At 62.4% G+C, this 16,699-nt stretch overlaps 1 protein-coding gene across 1 annotated transcript in view; it reads right to left on the bottom strand.

Annotated features, from left to right (window-relative positions):
- Positions 1-225: 225 nt before the first annotated feature.
- ACOT7 (acyl-CoA thioesterase 7) overlaps positions 226-16,699 on the bottom strand; it is a 66,107-nt gene continuing 49,633 nt past the window's right edge. Inside the window, exons 7-8 of the mRNA XM_024756118.1 lie at positions 16,023-16,207; positions 226-638 (exon numbers count right to left, since the gene is read on the bottom strand). Of these exons, the coding sequence (XP_024611886.1) occupies positions 540-638; positions 16,023-16,207 (284 nt within the window). The 3' untranslated portion in view covers positions 226-539. The remainder of the gene's footprint in view (positions 639-16,022; positions 16,208-16,699) is intronic.

The raw sequence follows: 16,699 nt of genomic DNA, 5'->3' as shown, positions 1-16,699 counted from the left end.
GGGGACGGAGGGTGGGAAGGGAGGAAGGGGTGCTCTCTCTCTGTCCAGCAAGCCGTCGGGCAAACACAAGTGCGTGCCGCTGTGCCCAAGGCTCTGGGGTACGTGCAGGTACAGGCACCGGGGTGGGGGGGGTGGCCCTGAGGAAGGGGGGATCCGTGGGAGCCCACCGCCCCCAACACCCCGGGGAGAGCAGCCGCCCAAGACAAGCAACCACCCAGACCAAGGTCCAGCCAAACAGCAGCTTTATTAGTGATGCTGGGCTCTTTCCATACCATACAGCGTGCGCCCCAGTATTCCCCAGGGTTTCCAGGGAATGCCTTGGGGCGTCGGGACAATACTGTGTAGCATTTACACTGGGATGATATAAATAAAGCTTTGGTGTATAGGTTTCCAGGAGAGGTTAACACAGGTTAACACTGCGAGACGAATATTTCACACAACACCAGCTGTCAACGTGAACTGGGGTTTTGGCCAAGGGGTAACTTCTAAATGATGAGACGCTGGGGGCTGCTCCAGGCCCCAGCGGTAGGAGGGGGCGTCTAGGGCTGAGGCTCCGCTTGACCCTGTCGTTTTGCCTTCATCTGCAGGTACCGCCCTTTGCCTTCCTCAAAGCGCTTCTTCTCGTCCTCAGTCTCGGGCTGCAGACCACACACAGAGAAGCAGGCAGGTTAGAGAACCTGTGACTGCAGCGGAGCCTGGGCCCTGCCCCGCCCCGGCCCCATCTTCCTGACAGCCCACAGCGAGCATCCCTCCCCGCGTCACCTTCCACAGCAGGCCAAATCCTGAGCCCAGCGCCCTTTGGGTAATGAACTTCAGCTGAAAACACAGTTGATGATGAAACGCGGGAGGGGAGGCCTAAAGCAGAGCCGAGCCAGGGCAAGGAAAAGGGGGAACCCCCACGTTTGCGCCACTCCCAGGGAATGCCAGCTGCTGTCCGTCTCTGCCCCGAAGGGAAGTGGGGACCAGCACTGTGCTGGCTGGGTGACCTTGAGAAGGCCACTTTACCAGGAGTGAGTGACCACACTGTGGGCAGCAAGTCCTGGCCAGCACAGATGCCTAGGAAGTGGCACCTGGTGTCCTCTTCACCTCTTCTCTGCTGCTTCCTTCCTCTGAGCAACCTAAGAAGCCAGGTCCCCGAGTGACCAGGGGACTTGGCCAAGGGCTGGGTTTTGCCCAGGGCAGTCCCGGCTTGTGCCTGCCGACCCAGCAGGACGGCGAACGGTGCCCCCTCTCACTCTTGAGAGTGGCCTGGCCTGGCCGCTAAGTGGTGTGGCCCTGGCCAGGGAGGTCCACTGCGGCAGCATCGGGGGGTCACTTCCCAAGGCCCCATCTCTTGCCCCCCAGGGCCAGCGATTCGGGCTTAAAGAGCTGTGCGAATTCCTCTGGGACGACACTGCCTTGCGGCACTATGAAGGTGTCTGAAAGCCAAAGAAATGGGGCAGTTGCCCTTCATCCACAATGACACCAAGCCCTAGCAGCTATTTTTGGCCCAAGGGTTTTACAGACAAATGGTATATTGGCAAAAGAGAGAACGATCAGCCTGAGGATGGAATGTCAGGTCGTACCGAGTACTTCCTCCCCTTCAGCCTTCTCAGCAATTGTTCTCTAAACGTCACCAGGTGTAAACTGTCAAACCTTGCGGCTCAGAGCCAGTAGAAAGTTCGGGTATCTGAAGCACTAGGATCGTGGTCCTTATAGTGGTTCCGGTTCCTGTCTGAAGAGTCTCAGGGCAAACATGGAAAATGGTGGCTTTTCCAAGACACTTTGTTGGAGGCCTGCTCTGGTTTCACCTCTGGCTGACTTTTTAAAAATAAAATTTGAGGCTACTCAATTTGACTTGAAACAGCACAGGGAGATAAACTGTTCTATCTCAGTTTCAGCAGGCAGTTCTAAGCGGGCAAGACCCCCGAGTCCTCCAGCCCCTGCTGCCCAAGGCACCCCATGAACACAAGTCCACATCCTGCTGGGCCCAGCCCAAGGTTTCTGCACACATCCAGGCAGAATGTCGTTTTGCCTTCGCACGAATCACTTGAGGATCTTGTAAATGTGGATTCTGACCTGGTGGGTCTGGGGGTCAGAGGCTGAGACCTGTTTCTTTTTTTTTCTTTTCTTTTTAATAAATTTATTTTTTTATTTTTGGCTGCATTGGGTCTTCGTTGCTGCGCGCAGGCTTTCTCTAGTTGCGGCGAGCGGGGGCTACTCTTTGTTGCGGTGCTCAGGCTTCTCATCGCGGTGGCTTCTCTTGTTGCGGAGCACGGGCTCTAGGCACGCGGGCTTCAGCAGTTGTGGCACACGGGCTCAGTAGTTGTGGCTTGCGGGCTCAAGAGCGCAGGCTCCGTAGTTGTGGCGCATGGGCTTAGTTGCTCTGCGGCATGTGGGATCTTCCCGGACCAGGGCTGGAACCTGTGTCCCCTGCACTGGCAGGCGGATTCTTAATCACTGCGCCACCAGGGAAGTCCTGAGACCCGTTTCTAACACGGGTCCAGGTGATGCGATGCTGCTGCCCGCAGAGCACTTTGGGTAGCAGGACCCTGGCTTCTCCCCATCTCTATCCCTGTTCCAAACGGGGGACAGCCAAAGCAGCCAAGAATGCAAGGTCAAGGCCACCAGGCTAGAACAGTGGGGGCTTTTTCCTCCCCCTCCCCTATATGGAATTTGCTTGGCATGGCTGAGGAGACCTGTGGCTCCCATCCACCTGCAGCCCGAAGGCACAGCCCTTCCTTAGTGGGAGGAGGGGTATAGCCGGGCTTCCTGCCTGCCTCGCAGACGACCCCATCAGTGCCTATGGGGTCCCAGAGCTGGGAACCGGGGAGTCGGGGCCCGGTGGGGCTGGCTGAGAGGAGAGCTGGAGGAGGGCAGTGGGGGGTCTGGACCACGTTCCAAGGTTCCTGCCAGCTCTAGAAACCCGCCCCTCTCTGCTGGGGCTCTGGAGCAGGCCCTCCTTCTAGCTGGTGGAGTCGCCATCTCGGGGGCAGGGGAAGGAAGGCAAGGGCTTATTAGAAAGAAAACGATTTCTCAGAAGCAAGAGAGTGTGAGCTTGGCCTGGGTAAGGCAGCAGGACCAAGAGGTGGCGGCTACCAGGCCCTCTTCAGAGCCCCCTGGAGCCACGGCCTGCCTCGCGAGACGGGCTTCCTGTTTCTCCAGCCCATCAGTAGTCTTGGAAACCAGCAGATATGGGATTCGGGTGAGACCTGGGTCCCTAAGTGCCAGGGTCATCAGCCAAGTGCTCCTGGGGCTCCAGGGAGCAGGGAGGGGACCCAGGGAGGGTGGCAAACGGCCCCGTGGAGCTGCTGGCGTGAGCTCAGGAGCTGGCGTCCCATCTGTCAGGCAAGGATGGTCCACGTGAGGCCAGGGCCTGGGTGGGGGGTGCTGGCACTGGGACTGAGGAAGGGCTGCTGGGCCCGGGAGACGCCCGGGGAGCAGCCCACCCTCTGTGGGCACCTAGCCATTGACCCCTTGGGGCTGCCCACACCGCGCACTTGGGTTCTTTCCCTCAAGGACGCACACCACCGTTCAGTTTGCGTTGACACCACTGCCTGCAAACTTGCAGCAGGAGTGCGGGCTCTGTGGCCTCCTGCATCCCGGGTCTCTGTCTCCCAGCTCCAAAAGGGAGATGAAGCCTTCTTGATGATTTGTGGCCAAACGGGTCTGGAAACCTGAACGCTAATTAGCCTCTCCCAGCTAATGATGCACACAGGTCAAAATCTTGAAGTCAAATAAACCTGTTTAATGGCGTTTAATGAGGGCTGTCCCGCAATGATTTAGCCAGGGACCCCTTTTCCTCAGGAACCTTACTCCCATCTCGGGGGTGGCCGAATGGGAAGCGCGGCCCACCTTCTCCTGAGGTCAGCTTGTGGCACGCCCTCAGAGCTGGCCGACAGCCCCGGGAGAGAGAAGCCGGCACAAAGGCCCACCTCACGTGCGAGCTCAGTTACACAAACGTCCAGAACAGGCAACTCGACGGAGAACACAGATTAGTGGTGGCCAGGGGTTGGGGGAGGGATGAAGACTGGCGGTGTGCTGTGTCTTTTGGGTTTTTTTTTAAAGAAATGCAAGCATTTCTTTCTTGCTTTTTCTTTTTAAATAATTTATTTGTGTATTCATTTTTGGCCACGTTGGGTCTTCATTGCTGCGTGCGGGCTTTCTCTAGTTGTGGCGAGGGGGGGCCACTCCTCGTTGCGGTGCGTGGGCTTCTCATTGCAGCAGCTTCTCTTGTCGCGGAGTACGAGCTCTAGGAGTGCGGGCTTCAGCAGTCGCGGCTTGTGGGGCTCAGCAGTTGTGGCTCACGGGCTCTAGAGCGCAGGCTCAGTATTTGTGGCGCGCGGGCCTAGTTGCTCCGCGTCATGTGGGATCTTCCCGGACCAGGGCTCGAACCCGTGTCCCCTGCATTGGCAGGCGGATTCTTAACCACTGCGCCACCAGGGAAGCCCAGGTTATACATTTTAAGCAGGGGAACTGTACGGCGTGTAATTATATCTGAAAAGCACCCCAGAGGTACAAGTGCCATCCTAGTTCACAGAAAGTCAAAGGGAAGGTTCAGCGGGGCGGTGCCCCACCCAAATCCGGGCACATGACGGAGGGGCACCAGGGCCAGGGTGATGCGCTCTGAATTAAACCACGCACTTGCCCTGCCGTGGCGCCCGGGCCTGGATGCATGCACTCTCCACGAGCACACAGACCACCCCCTGCGGGACCCTGCCTTGGGGAGCTGACCCGCTAGCTGACCACACATGGGAAAAGAGGCAGCCAACGCAGCACTAGGAACGTGACAACGGCAGGGACCAAAGACAAAGGAGAGCAGAGTGAGGTGGTCTCGAGGGCCAGGTCCTGGAGAGGGTTCCTGGGAAGGCGTGCGGGCACCACCCAGCCCACGAGAGTCTGTGTAGCAACCCAGGAGGGGTTCAGAGCTGTCACGCTCCCCTCCCACCAATGAGGTCGCGGGGCAGAGGCTGAGGCTGAGCTAGCGACAGCCGCTAAGTGGCAGAGCCGCAGTCTGAGCTGCTGCTGCCCTCCAGACCAGCCTGTGTTGATGGGCTCTCGGGGCGGCCCTGTCGGTGGGCAGCAGGGCACGCAGTGGCCCTCCCGTGTCACCCTGGTGACCCTCCAGAATGAGCCTGGAGCCCCCTGGGCCTGCAGCGGCCCAGCCCCCCTGGCTCTTCTCCATCCGGGAGGGGACAAGCCGGGGCAGGGGTGCGTTCCTGTCCCAGCCTTGGAGCCAGGCGCGTCCCCGAGAAGCTGCCTGGGCACTAGAGGTGAAGAGCAGACGGGCACTGCGCCTCCCCCTTCTACCAGGTCCTGTGAGTGCCAGCGGGCCACATGCAGCTGCCCGAGCGCCCTCCGGATCGCCACACACACGAACAAAAATGCCGGCCCTTCCATCACATTTGGGGCCACGACCCCCATGCTCTCCGCACACTCACGAGGAATGCCCTCTCTAGGTCATAAGCTCTGGGAGTGAGGGGTGAATGTCTGGGGGGAGCACAGCATCTAGAAGCCAGGGGAGGACCACGTTGGGTCTTCATCAGGGCCGGTTCTCGGGCAGCGGGCAGGGTGGCCACTTCCGGGTCGTGCCCGCACAGGGTGGGTACCTCGTCTGCTCCCCCTTGTCCCACCAGGCCCTGATGTGTGTCACCCTAGATGACTGCAGCTACTCACCCCCTCAGCAGCCAACGAGCCACCACGTGTCCAGAACAGGTGCACCAAAGGCTATGAATTCTCTCAAAGCATGACCTGAGGAGGGGCCGAGGCCAAGGTGCAGGTACAAGACAGGGTACATTCTAGTCTCTGCTCAGTGGAGGGAGGGGCCCGCGCCCAGCCCTGGGCCTCAGAGCTGCTGCCCTGAGTCTCTGACGTTCAGTGTTCTGCAGCTAACTCATCAGCCAGGAGCTGCCCTCGGACAGACCTCACGCCGCCTGATGGTGGATGTACAGGCAGCTGGCCAGCTGGAGAGCGTGGCCAAGCCATTTGCCAGGCCTGGGGGGGAAGGAGCCAGACGAGGGCTCATCCCTCTTCTTGCCTCTGGGGACGGCTCTGAGGATTCGGTGCTGCTACCCCAAATGCTGACGGTCCTCCTCACTGGCCTGCCCTGGAAGGTGCCCAGCAAGGGCACACGTTTAAGAAGACAGGCCCTGGCCGCCACCCTAGGGGGAAACAGAGCCAGAGATGAGCAGAGCAGCCTCTCTGCGGAGGTGGGCGCCCTGCCCTGCTGGCTGGTGGACACTCAGCCTCCCCAGGGCCACGAGCTCTGATAAACAGCTCTTCCTGGCCAAGTGACTAAGAGGGTCCACCACTTCCCTGCTGGGCACGGAGCTGATAGAACGAGACAGATGGCTCCCGGCACGCAGCCCCGCCCACGGCCCAGCGGCCGCCTCCTCACCTCCTCGCAGTCCGTCTCCCTCCATCCGGCAAAGTAAATAAATACATAAGTTGTTGGCTGTTGCTGTTTTTAATGGGGGCTGGAGGTGACGGGGAGAAGGGGAGGACAAGGCTCCTCCCTGGGAAATCACATTTTCCCTCAAGCGCCTGAAGCTGTTGGCAGGGAGGAGGGCTCAGGACCCCCCCGCAAGTGGCCCCCTGTGGGTATGAAAAAGGAGAGGTGACGGCAAAGGGGCCCACAGGCCACTCAAGGCGTGGTGACCCCTGTTTACCTGCCTGGTGGAAGGGACAGTGGAGGGGTGGTGAGGACCACAGGGTCACAGGGACCTGCTGTGTGGCCTCAAGAGACGCTGCCCGCCTCCCCAGGGCCAGGTCCTCCCACCTGTAAAATGGGGTTCTCAAGGAGGTGACGTGGCAAAGGGTGTCCTGCAGTGCCAGTGCGGGCCGCTGTCCGCGCACGGCAGTCACACCGCGTGTGCGCGCGCACGTGCACGCTCGTGAACTACTGTCGTCACGAATGGCCTTAGAGACCAACTGCGCTCCTGTCTGCCGACCCACAGCCACTGCGCTGGGAGGAGGGCGAATGGCCCTGGGCGTCACCTTAAGGCAGCTGGGCCTTTGGAACGTCACACAGCCCCAGGGACGTGGGGGTGAGGGGAGGGTCCCAGGGCCGGCCCCTCTGTACTCCGGGCACCCCGCTGGCTCCCACCCGCCGGCTGGCTCCGGGCCCCCGGGCCTCCGATGTGCATCTTCTCCCCCTCTCCCCCCCCCGCCCGCCGCGCTTCCTGCCAACGCTGTCTTCCGGGCTCCCGTCAGTGCAAACCAAATGTTTTCCATTTTGCATTTTCTGTGCTTCCAGAACACACATTTGGAACTTGGCAGGGAGGGTGAGTGACTAAGTTCCACCCTCAGTAAAATCAAGAGCTTGTCCTTTTGGTAATTAACGAACGTCTGGTGCGAAGAGGGTTCCCAGTGGTGATATAACAACTTCCTGTGAGCCTGAGGGACGGCAGACCTTCTTTATTAGGAAGCCATGCGGCACAGCCTCTCCGGTCTTCATAACAGGAGACGAGAGGGATTGTGGGACAATCACGAAGGCAATTAAGACATCCTCCAACTACTGGGGCCCTTCGGTGTGGCGTGGCGAGGGGCTCTGTGCATGGTGGTGTCCAGGAGTCCCCAGCCCCGCAGGCAGCTGTGTCCCCCAAGTGCAGCTCCACCTGCAGACCCCGACCCCAGGGGTGCTGGGCTGGGCACCCGGGAAGCCGCCGTCCGGGGGTTTAGTTCCCAGCGGCCGCAGGCTGGGTCTCACCGCCACCGCCGCCAGCACACGCAGCCCCAAGCCTCCAATGATGGGACCGCCATGGGGAGTTGTAGACACCCTTGCCAGGGGCTCCCCTCACCCCACAGCACCAGCTCAGCCCCTGAAATCACTGCCCTCGTGTGCGGTCACGAAATTCCCCTGCAGAAGGGCCAAGAGGAGGCTATGGAAGAGGCAGGGAGCTCGGGCGCTGCCTGGGAAAGGGCAGCGATGGGTACCAGTCTCCGCTGGGAGAGGGGACACAGGCCCTGCTCACAGCACTGGCCCCTGTACCAGCTCTGTGGACACGGCTGTCCCCACCGGACGACAGCTATAAGGCCCTCACCGCCTTTTTCCGAGCCCTTCCCACGGGCTGGGCCCCGGCCAGGGGCAGCGTCCTCACTGCAAGCCTCTGGCCCTGCGTGTGCTCACTCGTGTCGGCGTCTTCCCTTCCCAGCACAGGGCCTGAGACACGGCGGGGCCCAGAAGGCGTCTGCTGAGTGAACGAGCAAACCAACCGAGACTGCGGCGAGAAGGCCACATCAGTGTGACGTGTGTTGGAGAGTCTGCTCGATGGACACATTCAGGCTACCTCCGTCCCCAAGCAGCTCCAGAAGGCTCAGAGCACCCAGGGGCTCGGCAGGCGCCTGCGCTGGTGACAGAGGCACAAGGTGGGGCGTCCGGCACACCTAGGGGTGGCACACCGCCTCCCGCCCCGATGAAGCCTCTCCTCTCCTGCTGGCAGGGCCGGCAGGCCGTTCTCCGATTCTGTGTGTGCACGTGAGTGGGGAGATCCTGCTGCGTGCTTCCTCCCACTGCGGGGCTCCGGGGTGTGTTTCTTCCTTGCATCTTTGAGCTCGGGGTTCAGAAGTGTCCCCGTCCCTGGCAGGCCTTTGCCAGGGGACTCCACGCCACCTCACAGAGAAAGCACAAGGCTGCCAAGAAGCCACGGTTCTCACATGGTGGGGCGGCCTTGTGGTCCACCCCAGGACACGCCAGGCACGAGCTCACCCTCCTGAAAGACCCTCTCGGGTCCTGCGGCCGTGGCCCTTGCCTGGGCCCAATGACCTTCACAGTCCTCTCCCCAGCTTCGAAGTCACCTTCCAGGGGGGCCACAGTGAATAAAGGCTGTCCCGACTCTAGCTGGGATGCTCCTCTTTCCGCCGCACCCTCTGCCCACGGGCCTCTCTTCCTGCAGCCGTGTTTCCGGCCCCATCTGGGGTCAGGCCTAACAGTGCCCTTGAGAGCCTGCCTCGGGCCTTCACCTTCTATAGAAATCACAACAGCTGGGGCCACCTGGATTTGGAGACACAGCACCGAAGCAACAAGAAGCTGATGTTCCAGAGGTAGAACCTACCAACGTTTTAACGAGAAAAAGTGTGTCGTCGGTGCATTGGGCGCTCTTCTGGAGAGCTGACTGTTGAACTTGAACTGAATGTTCTCCAGAGCACTACTGTTCCACAAAGAGGCCAGCCCAGAGCCGTCAGGGACACGGGATCTTCAGGAGACGTGAAGACGGGACGGGTTAAGAAGGTCAGAGGAAGAGTCTGGGCTCATGGCAGAGCAGAGGTGAGAGCCAGGCTGGCGGGGGCAGCACCCCCTCATCCACACCCCCTGTGGTACCCACACCCCTGGTTCCAGGGGCAGGTGGGACTCACAGGCCACTACAAGTTCCCAGACGCCACCCATTCAGGGGACAGGAGCAGCTTCAGGATTCGGGCATTTCCCCACGACAGGCAGACTCCCTGCTAAGCACCCAGAGCCGAGGGAGGGAGAGAGGACACGGGCTCAAGAAGCGTCACGTATGTTCTAGTCCCCGACTCGCTCCTGTGACGGGCAGCAAGGGCACAGCCTCCCTCACTGACGTGGCTCCCCGGACCCTTCCTGGAACAGACGAGTCAGTCCTGCTGTGCTCCAGTCTGAGTTTCGTAAATCAGGGAGCAAGGAGAAATCATTCCAGCACACCGAATGTCTGGGACAGGGGTGTCTCCCCAAGCCGTAGGGCCACCTGGGGCCCCCAGCCCAAAACAAGCCCCATGTGAGGGCCCTCTTCCCTTCCCTGGGGGTGGGATGTACGTTCCTTTCACCATATCAGGCTGTAAAGAGCAGGCCTGGCCATGGTTGCGGGGAGGTGGTGGCTGCCCCTTCACCTCCAGGCTCGGGTCCCAGGATCGAGGAGCTGCCCACTGCTGGAAGCCTTGGCCCCGTGCTTCCTCTTCGGTGCAAAGCAGCGAGGAGCTCTCTGGTTAGATCACGGAGATGGTGCCGAGACCACAGAGGACCTGCCGGCCTGGGGTGGCTCCAGTGGGGAAACGGAGGCTCAGAGACCAGAAGGGGCTGCCATGGCCAAGGGGCTCAGGGTCTGCTCCAGGTCGACTCCATGGCAGGGTCGGCCACTGGACTCTGGGCGAGTCCCTGCCCATCACTGTCACTGTGGCCTGTCTGTGGGCTCGGACAACCCACCCTGACACCCACCAGGGAGGCGGGTCGGCATCTTGTGAACGCTCAGCCGCCTCCCCTGTGACCATCGCTGCTGTGGGCACCGGGGGCATCCACCCTGCCGGCTCCCTCCCAGTAGACAGAGAGTGGCCTCGGCGGGCACCTGGCCCTAGGGAGTGGGCGCTCAGGAAACCTGGCGGCGACTGGCCCCCGAGGGTGCCCTGAGGTCCGGGTGTGACGCACAGTGGAAGCACTCACAGCTGAGAAAGGGCAGAAGCACACGTTTTGCCGTGTTCCTGGCGGAGCTCCACCGGCTGCGAGAGGGAAGGCCGGCTGCCTCCCCGACCTCCTTACTGCCGCCGCTTTCATCCCGACTTGTCACTTCAGTGGCTGACGACGGAGGCCCCAGGGTCCAGGCCCCTGTCCTCTGCACGCCAGCTGTCCGCGTGGACCGGGAGGCGAGTGTCTACAAGCAGTGGCCAAGACCCCCGCGCCGCAGGCCGCTCTGTGGTTTGGGTTTTCTGGGAGCTAAGCAAACTGGCTTCGGAAAGACCCTGCTCCGCTGCCTCCACGCGCCGTGGCCATGCCGCTCGGCTCGCTGGGGAAAGCATTCCTATTCCAAATGACCCACAGAAGCAGCTGTGAACGTGCTCTCTCAAAACCCACATCGCCTGCGTGCTTGCGATGGAGCCCAGGCTTCTCCCTTGTCGAGGGTGCGACCTCTCCCGCACGCGAGTCTCCTGGGGCCTCGGGGGCTGCAGCGCCCACATGTGAACCAGAGAGAACGGAGGCCGGCCTTGCGCCCAGGACGGGCTTGCTCTGGCTTCAACACGGTCTGTCCATCGGGTTCTCACGCTTCTGGAGACTGAAAAGGCTTCCCACACCCGGGCTGGAAAGTCGCCCATGGGAGGTGCTGGGGCCAATCTGGGGTCGGGTCCCAGGGAGCCACCTCGGGGTGTTCCCCCACGTCCCTCCGTACCACCTCTCCAGAGCTGGAAGGTGCTGTGGGTCTGTCTGCCACCCCCGAGGTCAGAGGGCACGGCCACAGGGAGGCGTTTAGAAGGAGGCAGGGCCTGGGCCTGGCTGGTTCTGCGTCCCGCGCTTGCCTCCTCTAATAAGCAGCCTGGAAGTGCCGGCAGCTGCCGGGCGGGCGCGGTGCAGTAGGCCCTCCCCAGCATAAAATATTCATCAAGAAGAACTCCAACAGCTACGCTGCCTTCCATGTCAGCCAGGCCCTGGGGATGGGAGCTAAAAATAGACAGGAGGATAAGTGCTGACAGCAGGGGTGGGGAGGGCTGAGCCCCGACGCGGGCACACGTGGGCTGAGAGGCAGACAACTGTGGTGTCGGTGGTTCCCAAGCGAGCGCCGCAGAGGCTGGGCTGGAGGCTAGGGAGTCTGCCCCACCCCCCAGAGGCTATTTTTATCCATATTGGTGGGCCCCAGGACACCCCAGTGAAGAATCAAAGCCCATCTTTAATTAGCAACAATAGCCTGGATCGACATGCAGCCGGCCAGTGGGAAGATGTGGCCACTGCCAACCACCGGCCCCTCAGACCTGGGAATTCGGTTACCCTCCCTTCCCCTTCATTCAAGCAGGTGACTTTCCCCTAACCCCCTGCAGCCCCTCCTGCACCGACCCCCCGAGCCCCAGGTCCCTGTGTTTCTGGAAAGGGCACAGACAGCCCCCAGGGTTCACAGACCAGCCCGGCACCATGAGTGTCCCAGCTCTGGGAAGGTCATGGGCTCCTCCACAAACAGCTCTCCATGCAGACTGGAGCCCGGGGCCAGAGGCTCTCCTCCCTGAGCCCGGACTGCTGCCCCTCCACCCTGGCTGCGGCACTGGTCTCCCCAGCAGCCTGAGCTCTGGGATGTGGGCGGGGCAGAGGGGGTAGCCATAGAGAGCTCCAATCAGGCCCGAGGCAGCTCCTGGGCTCCTGGGCGGGCGCACACTACAGCCGGCTACGGCCGGAATGCAGACCTTGCCGGGACACCCTGTCCACCTGCATGTACTCTGTGGGAGCCTTTTCAAAATGAAGATGGTCCCGACTCCTTGGCTATCCTTGGTCTCAGGGCCATTTGGGGTGGCCCGCAGGCCCCACTCTCCCTCAGCTGACGGTAGAGGAAAGGGCTCGGACAGCCGTAAGGCTGTCCTGGGCCGGGCCTGCCCTCTAGCAGTGGTGGTGGGGGGGGGCTCAGGTGTGTCCCTGCCCCTCCTCTCCCGCTACAAGAGGCCAGCTCGGCCCCCAGCCCTCTCAGTTCCTTTTGCTCTCTCTCCCACCAACTCCAGGCCGGTTTCCAGGCAACGGCAAAGAGTCTCTGGGTCATGGGGTGGGCGTGGGGAGTAAGGCTTTATCCAGAGAGGGGAGGGAAGGTCATCAAAGGAGGAAATATCTGAGAAACGGTGGAAGGAGCTGCTGTCGTGACCATCTGAGGGAAGGTGTCCAGGCAGAGGAACAGCAAGTGCAAAGGCCCTGAGGCGGGACTGAGTTTGGGATTTGAGGAACAGAGGTGGCCGGCCTGGCTGGACCCCGTGCCCAGGGCAGCGAGGAGCCGCTGAGCTGCTGAGCGGTTCAGGCGGGAGGCAGCCAACGCAATTCTGTTCTGAAAAACTTGCCGGGATGCAGCGCAGAGTCAGGGTGAGGGCAGCAGGAATGGGGGAGGGCATACAGCTTGGGGCTGAGCGGGAGGGAGGGGCCAGCCCGGTTCCCAGGCTCACCGGGAGGGAATCCACCAGGAGGAGTGGGAGTTTTGGGGGGAGGCGGCTGGGAGACAACGGTTCAGTTCGGAATGTTACATTTGAAATGCCTGCTGAGACCCTGTGGAGAGAGGCAGCCCATATAGGAGAGTAAAGCAAGGAGGCCCGGGGCCCGGTCCCAACCACCCAGGGAGGGCAGGGTGCAGGTTGGGACCTGTCAGAGCCCCGTGTTTCGGGGCCATGGGGTGGCCATCTGCATACTCAGCCTCAAGGAGGCGCCAGGGAGAGGAGTGTTCCTGGATCTGGCCACCCTGCTGGAGCCTGGAGGCTGGGCAGGCGGGGGGCACAGAGGTCAAGGGCTCGCCTGTGTGGGGCGGGACTTCAGCTTCCAGGAGGGAGATGTCCCCCGGGGGTCCTGTGGCAATATGGAGAGAGATGGAACAAGGGTCTGGGGGAGAAGGGGGGCAAGCCTGCATCTGGGGGCCAAGAGGAGCAGGCAAGGTTCCCAGAGGAAGGGGTCTGAGACCCAGGGACACGTGGTTGCGAAGGTCAAGGCAGGAGGAGGTCAGGCCGTGGACAGAGGTCGGGGGGACGCGCGTGCGTCAGTCAAGGGGCTGAGGCGGCTGGAAGCCACCCTGCTGAGCCATCAGGATGGAGGGCGGGATGGCACCCCGGTCCTCGTGGCCCAGGGCCCCTCCTGGGGGGGCAGTGGTGGAAGGTGGGGAGGAGGAGGGACGCAAGGCCGGGGGCTACAGCACTGGGGACTCGGGAGGGAGAGGCCGAGGCTGCCGGACCCTCCACCCCTCCCCAGCAGCCTGGGGTGGTACGTGGGGAGGCGACGGTGCAGAGCCTACCTGAGGACGGTGCCCACCCTGGCTCCCCTTTCCTTCCTTCCACACGGTGAAGCCCCCCATCCTTTAAGGCCACGTTCACCAACCCTGCCCTGTGCAGCCTCCCCCCATGCCCCCCACCCGACTCACTGGAGCCCCAGCGTGGGGACCCAATGCCAGCGAAGAGCGAGTAGGGGGTGGCCCGCAGAGGACGGGGGAGGGACAGGAGAGGGCCCAGCGGGCAGCTGAGGCTCCTCTGGCCACGGCAGGGGCCTTGACGATGCCAGATGTCTCCCCCACCAAACCTAGGCGCTGCCCCTGTGGGCCCGCGAGGCCCCAGAGAGGAGCGGGGCTGGGGGGTTAGCATCTCCGCGGCTGGGGGGTTAGCATCTCCGGCTGGGGGGTTAGCATCTCCGTGGTGGCAGGCCGGGCGAGCGAGCAGGGGCCTCGCGCCCGCCTGGATGAGGAAGTGCTCCAAAATGCAGTATGTTTATCCTTACGGAGGCTTCCAGTACGTGCTCTTTGCCAGGAGGCACAGGAGCTGCATGGGAGCAGGGGCCCTGGGAGGCTGGCGGGGGGCCTGAGTCGCCTGCCAGTCGCTTCCACACAAGCGTCAGGTGCTCGAGACCCTAACCCCCGGCCCCTCCCCAGGCTTCTCGGCTCCGCACCCACACCTCAACCACCGCCCAGGGTTCTGGCTTCCTCCTGGCCCCCTAGTGACAGACTGGCTCAAGACAAACCAGGAGCAGCCTGAATGGAGGCTTTCCTCTGCACCCAGGCTCCCGCGGACCGGCCGTGTGACCTTCCCCAAGTGCCTCAGCCTTGCTGGGCTGAGGGTGGCCGAGAGAAGCAGGCAGAGGACTCAGAACCGGCGGGCACAGGGCCGCCCTCCAGGCGGGGGCACTTACCCCGACCGGCATAGGTAAGGAATGTGTGAGGCTCGTAAAGCTGTCATCAGCCTCAAGGGGAATCTGGAGGCATCGTTCATTCATTCACTCGTTCATTCCTGCATCCAACACACAGTCGCCCAGTGCCTCTGAGCTGGGCCTCCTCGCCACCCTGCCCTCCCCGCGCCCCGCCTTGACGCTGGCCGCCTCAGGCTCCCCGACTCCCAGGCTCCCCGACAACTAGCACGCGCCAAGGTGTTGGGATTACAGCTCCCACGACCGCCCAACACGGCCCCCTGCCCCACTGGCCTTCCTGGGGGCTCCTGCCCACTCCCCAGGCACCACTTCACGTCCACCCCAGGTGGAGGCCACCGGCCCAGCGCGCTCCCCCGGCTCCCCCGAGCGTCCACGCCGCCTGCCTCTCCTCCTGGGATTGGCTTCAGGCCTTGCACACAGCAGGATTCATGCATTTTCCCAACCACACCCACTAAGTGCCAAGACTGTTCCAGCCCCTGTGAGCCACTAGGAGCACATGTGTTCCAGTTCGTGAAGCTCAGTCCAGTGGGGGAGGGACAACCGGCAAATGAGCAGCTCCCACAAGCCGGGGGGCTGGTGCTTTGGAGAAAGGCAGGGCAGGGACGAGGCCAGACCGTGGATGGGGGTCTGGCGTGCGGCGGGTGTGAGTGGGTGGGAGCCCCGGAAGTCTCCGGGGATTGTGGCCTTGAGCGCTGGGGGCCCGCGGGCGTCGAGAGCTGAGGAGGGGGCCGGGGGCGAGAGGGAGGGAAACCCTTACATGTTCAGTGAATCCAACCTTCTCTTTTCCAAATTAAGAAAATGCTAGTGACTCACCTGTGCCCCCCGCCACCGCCCCCGCCTCCGCAGCTCCAATAGCAGCCTCTTGGGTTGTGGAGCCCAGGACGGCAGCCAAGCAAACCCTGCTGGTGGCTGAGACCTGCCAGGATCCACGCCTGGGCCAGAGCCCCCAGCTCTGCTCCTGGTGGCGGCTGCCAACCTGCCGCTGCTCTCTGCACACCCAGGGCACAGCCTGGCTGGGGAGCCAGGGCGGGGAAAGGCCACGAGGCCCAGACGCCCAGCCCCGAGGTGCAGGGCTCTAGCTTGGCCCCATGATGAAGGACATGCAGGCCAGGGCCTCCCCAAGAGCCCACCCTGGGAGGGTCCTCACCCCCACTCTAGAGCTTGTACACGGTGCCAGGACCAGCAAGGCGGCGTGCTTATCCCACGGCAAGGAGCTCGTGAGGGGCGCCTCTCACCTTGTCTGCCCAGTCCCTCCCCCACAGTCCACGGGGACGGGGCCTCACGTTTGACCTGCCCCGCAGCCAAGGTCGCTGGCCCCTCAGGAGCTGAGCAGACCCAGCTGCCCAGAATGGATTCATTGTAGCTCTGTTTCTCCTGGGAGCCCAGCAAGCGCCGAGGGGGCTGGCCCAGCAGCGGGCCAGCTGCCCCCAGGGACACACGGGCCAGAGGGGCCACTCACCACGAGCTGGGGCACAGGCAGAGACTTGCCCTCCTGGCTCAGGGACACATAGGTGAAGAAGGCACTGGCGGCCCGGTAGCGCTTCTGGGAATTGTCCACCACGGGGTCGGAATCCACCAAGACCTCGATCTCCATGGACTTATTGCTGGTGAAGGTCACGCGCCCAGAGATGGTGATGACACAGCCTGCGGAGCACAGACAACGGGTTAGGGAAGCCTCGACCCAGGGCGGCCAGGCGGCCGGGTCGGGCTGGGCAGGGAGGGTGCAGAAATCAGCAGTACCGAGGATGCTGGAAGACACTTGGTTAGACAGCACAGACCATCCTGCTAACTGCCAGGACATCACAACGACAGCACATCGGAGCCCCCTGAGTGTTCACCTTTCTAGCTAGTGAGGGGGCATTTCCTTCACTCACGGAAACATTTAGAGCCGAAGGGAGCTTGGTGGCCACCCAAGCGTGGGTCTCTATTCCCCGGGAGAGGCAGCATCTGCTGGAAGGATGCTTCCGGTGAGTCCTGCCCCTCGGGGCCCGCCCCCAACCTGCTTTCAGATCCCTCCGCAGGTTAAGGACAAATCTGCACTGTCCGTGCTTTGGCCTTACTTGTGCCACTGGAGCCACACAGCTGCCCCACCAAGTTGCTCTGAGCCCTGCTAAAGAACCTTCCTCCACCCTCCCC

This window comes from Neophocaena asiaeorientalis, unplaced genomic scaffold (assembly GCF_003031525.2).
Source record: "Neophocaena asiaeorientalis asiaeorientalis breed wild unplaced genomic scaffold, Neophocaena_asiaeorientalis_V1.1 scaffold1247, whole genome shotgun sequence".
NCBI classification, from domain to species: domain Eukaryota; kingdom Metazoa; phylum Chordata; class Mammalia; order Artiodactyla; family Phocoenidae; genus Neophocaena; species Neophocaena asiaeorientalis.
This window is presented reverse-complemented; position numbering and strand designations above follow the sequence as displayed.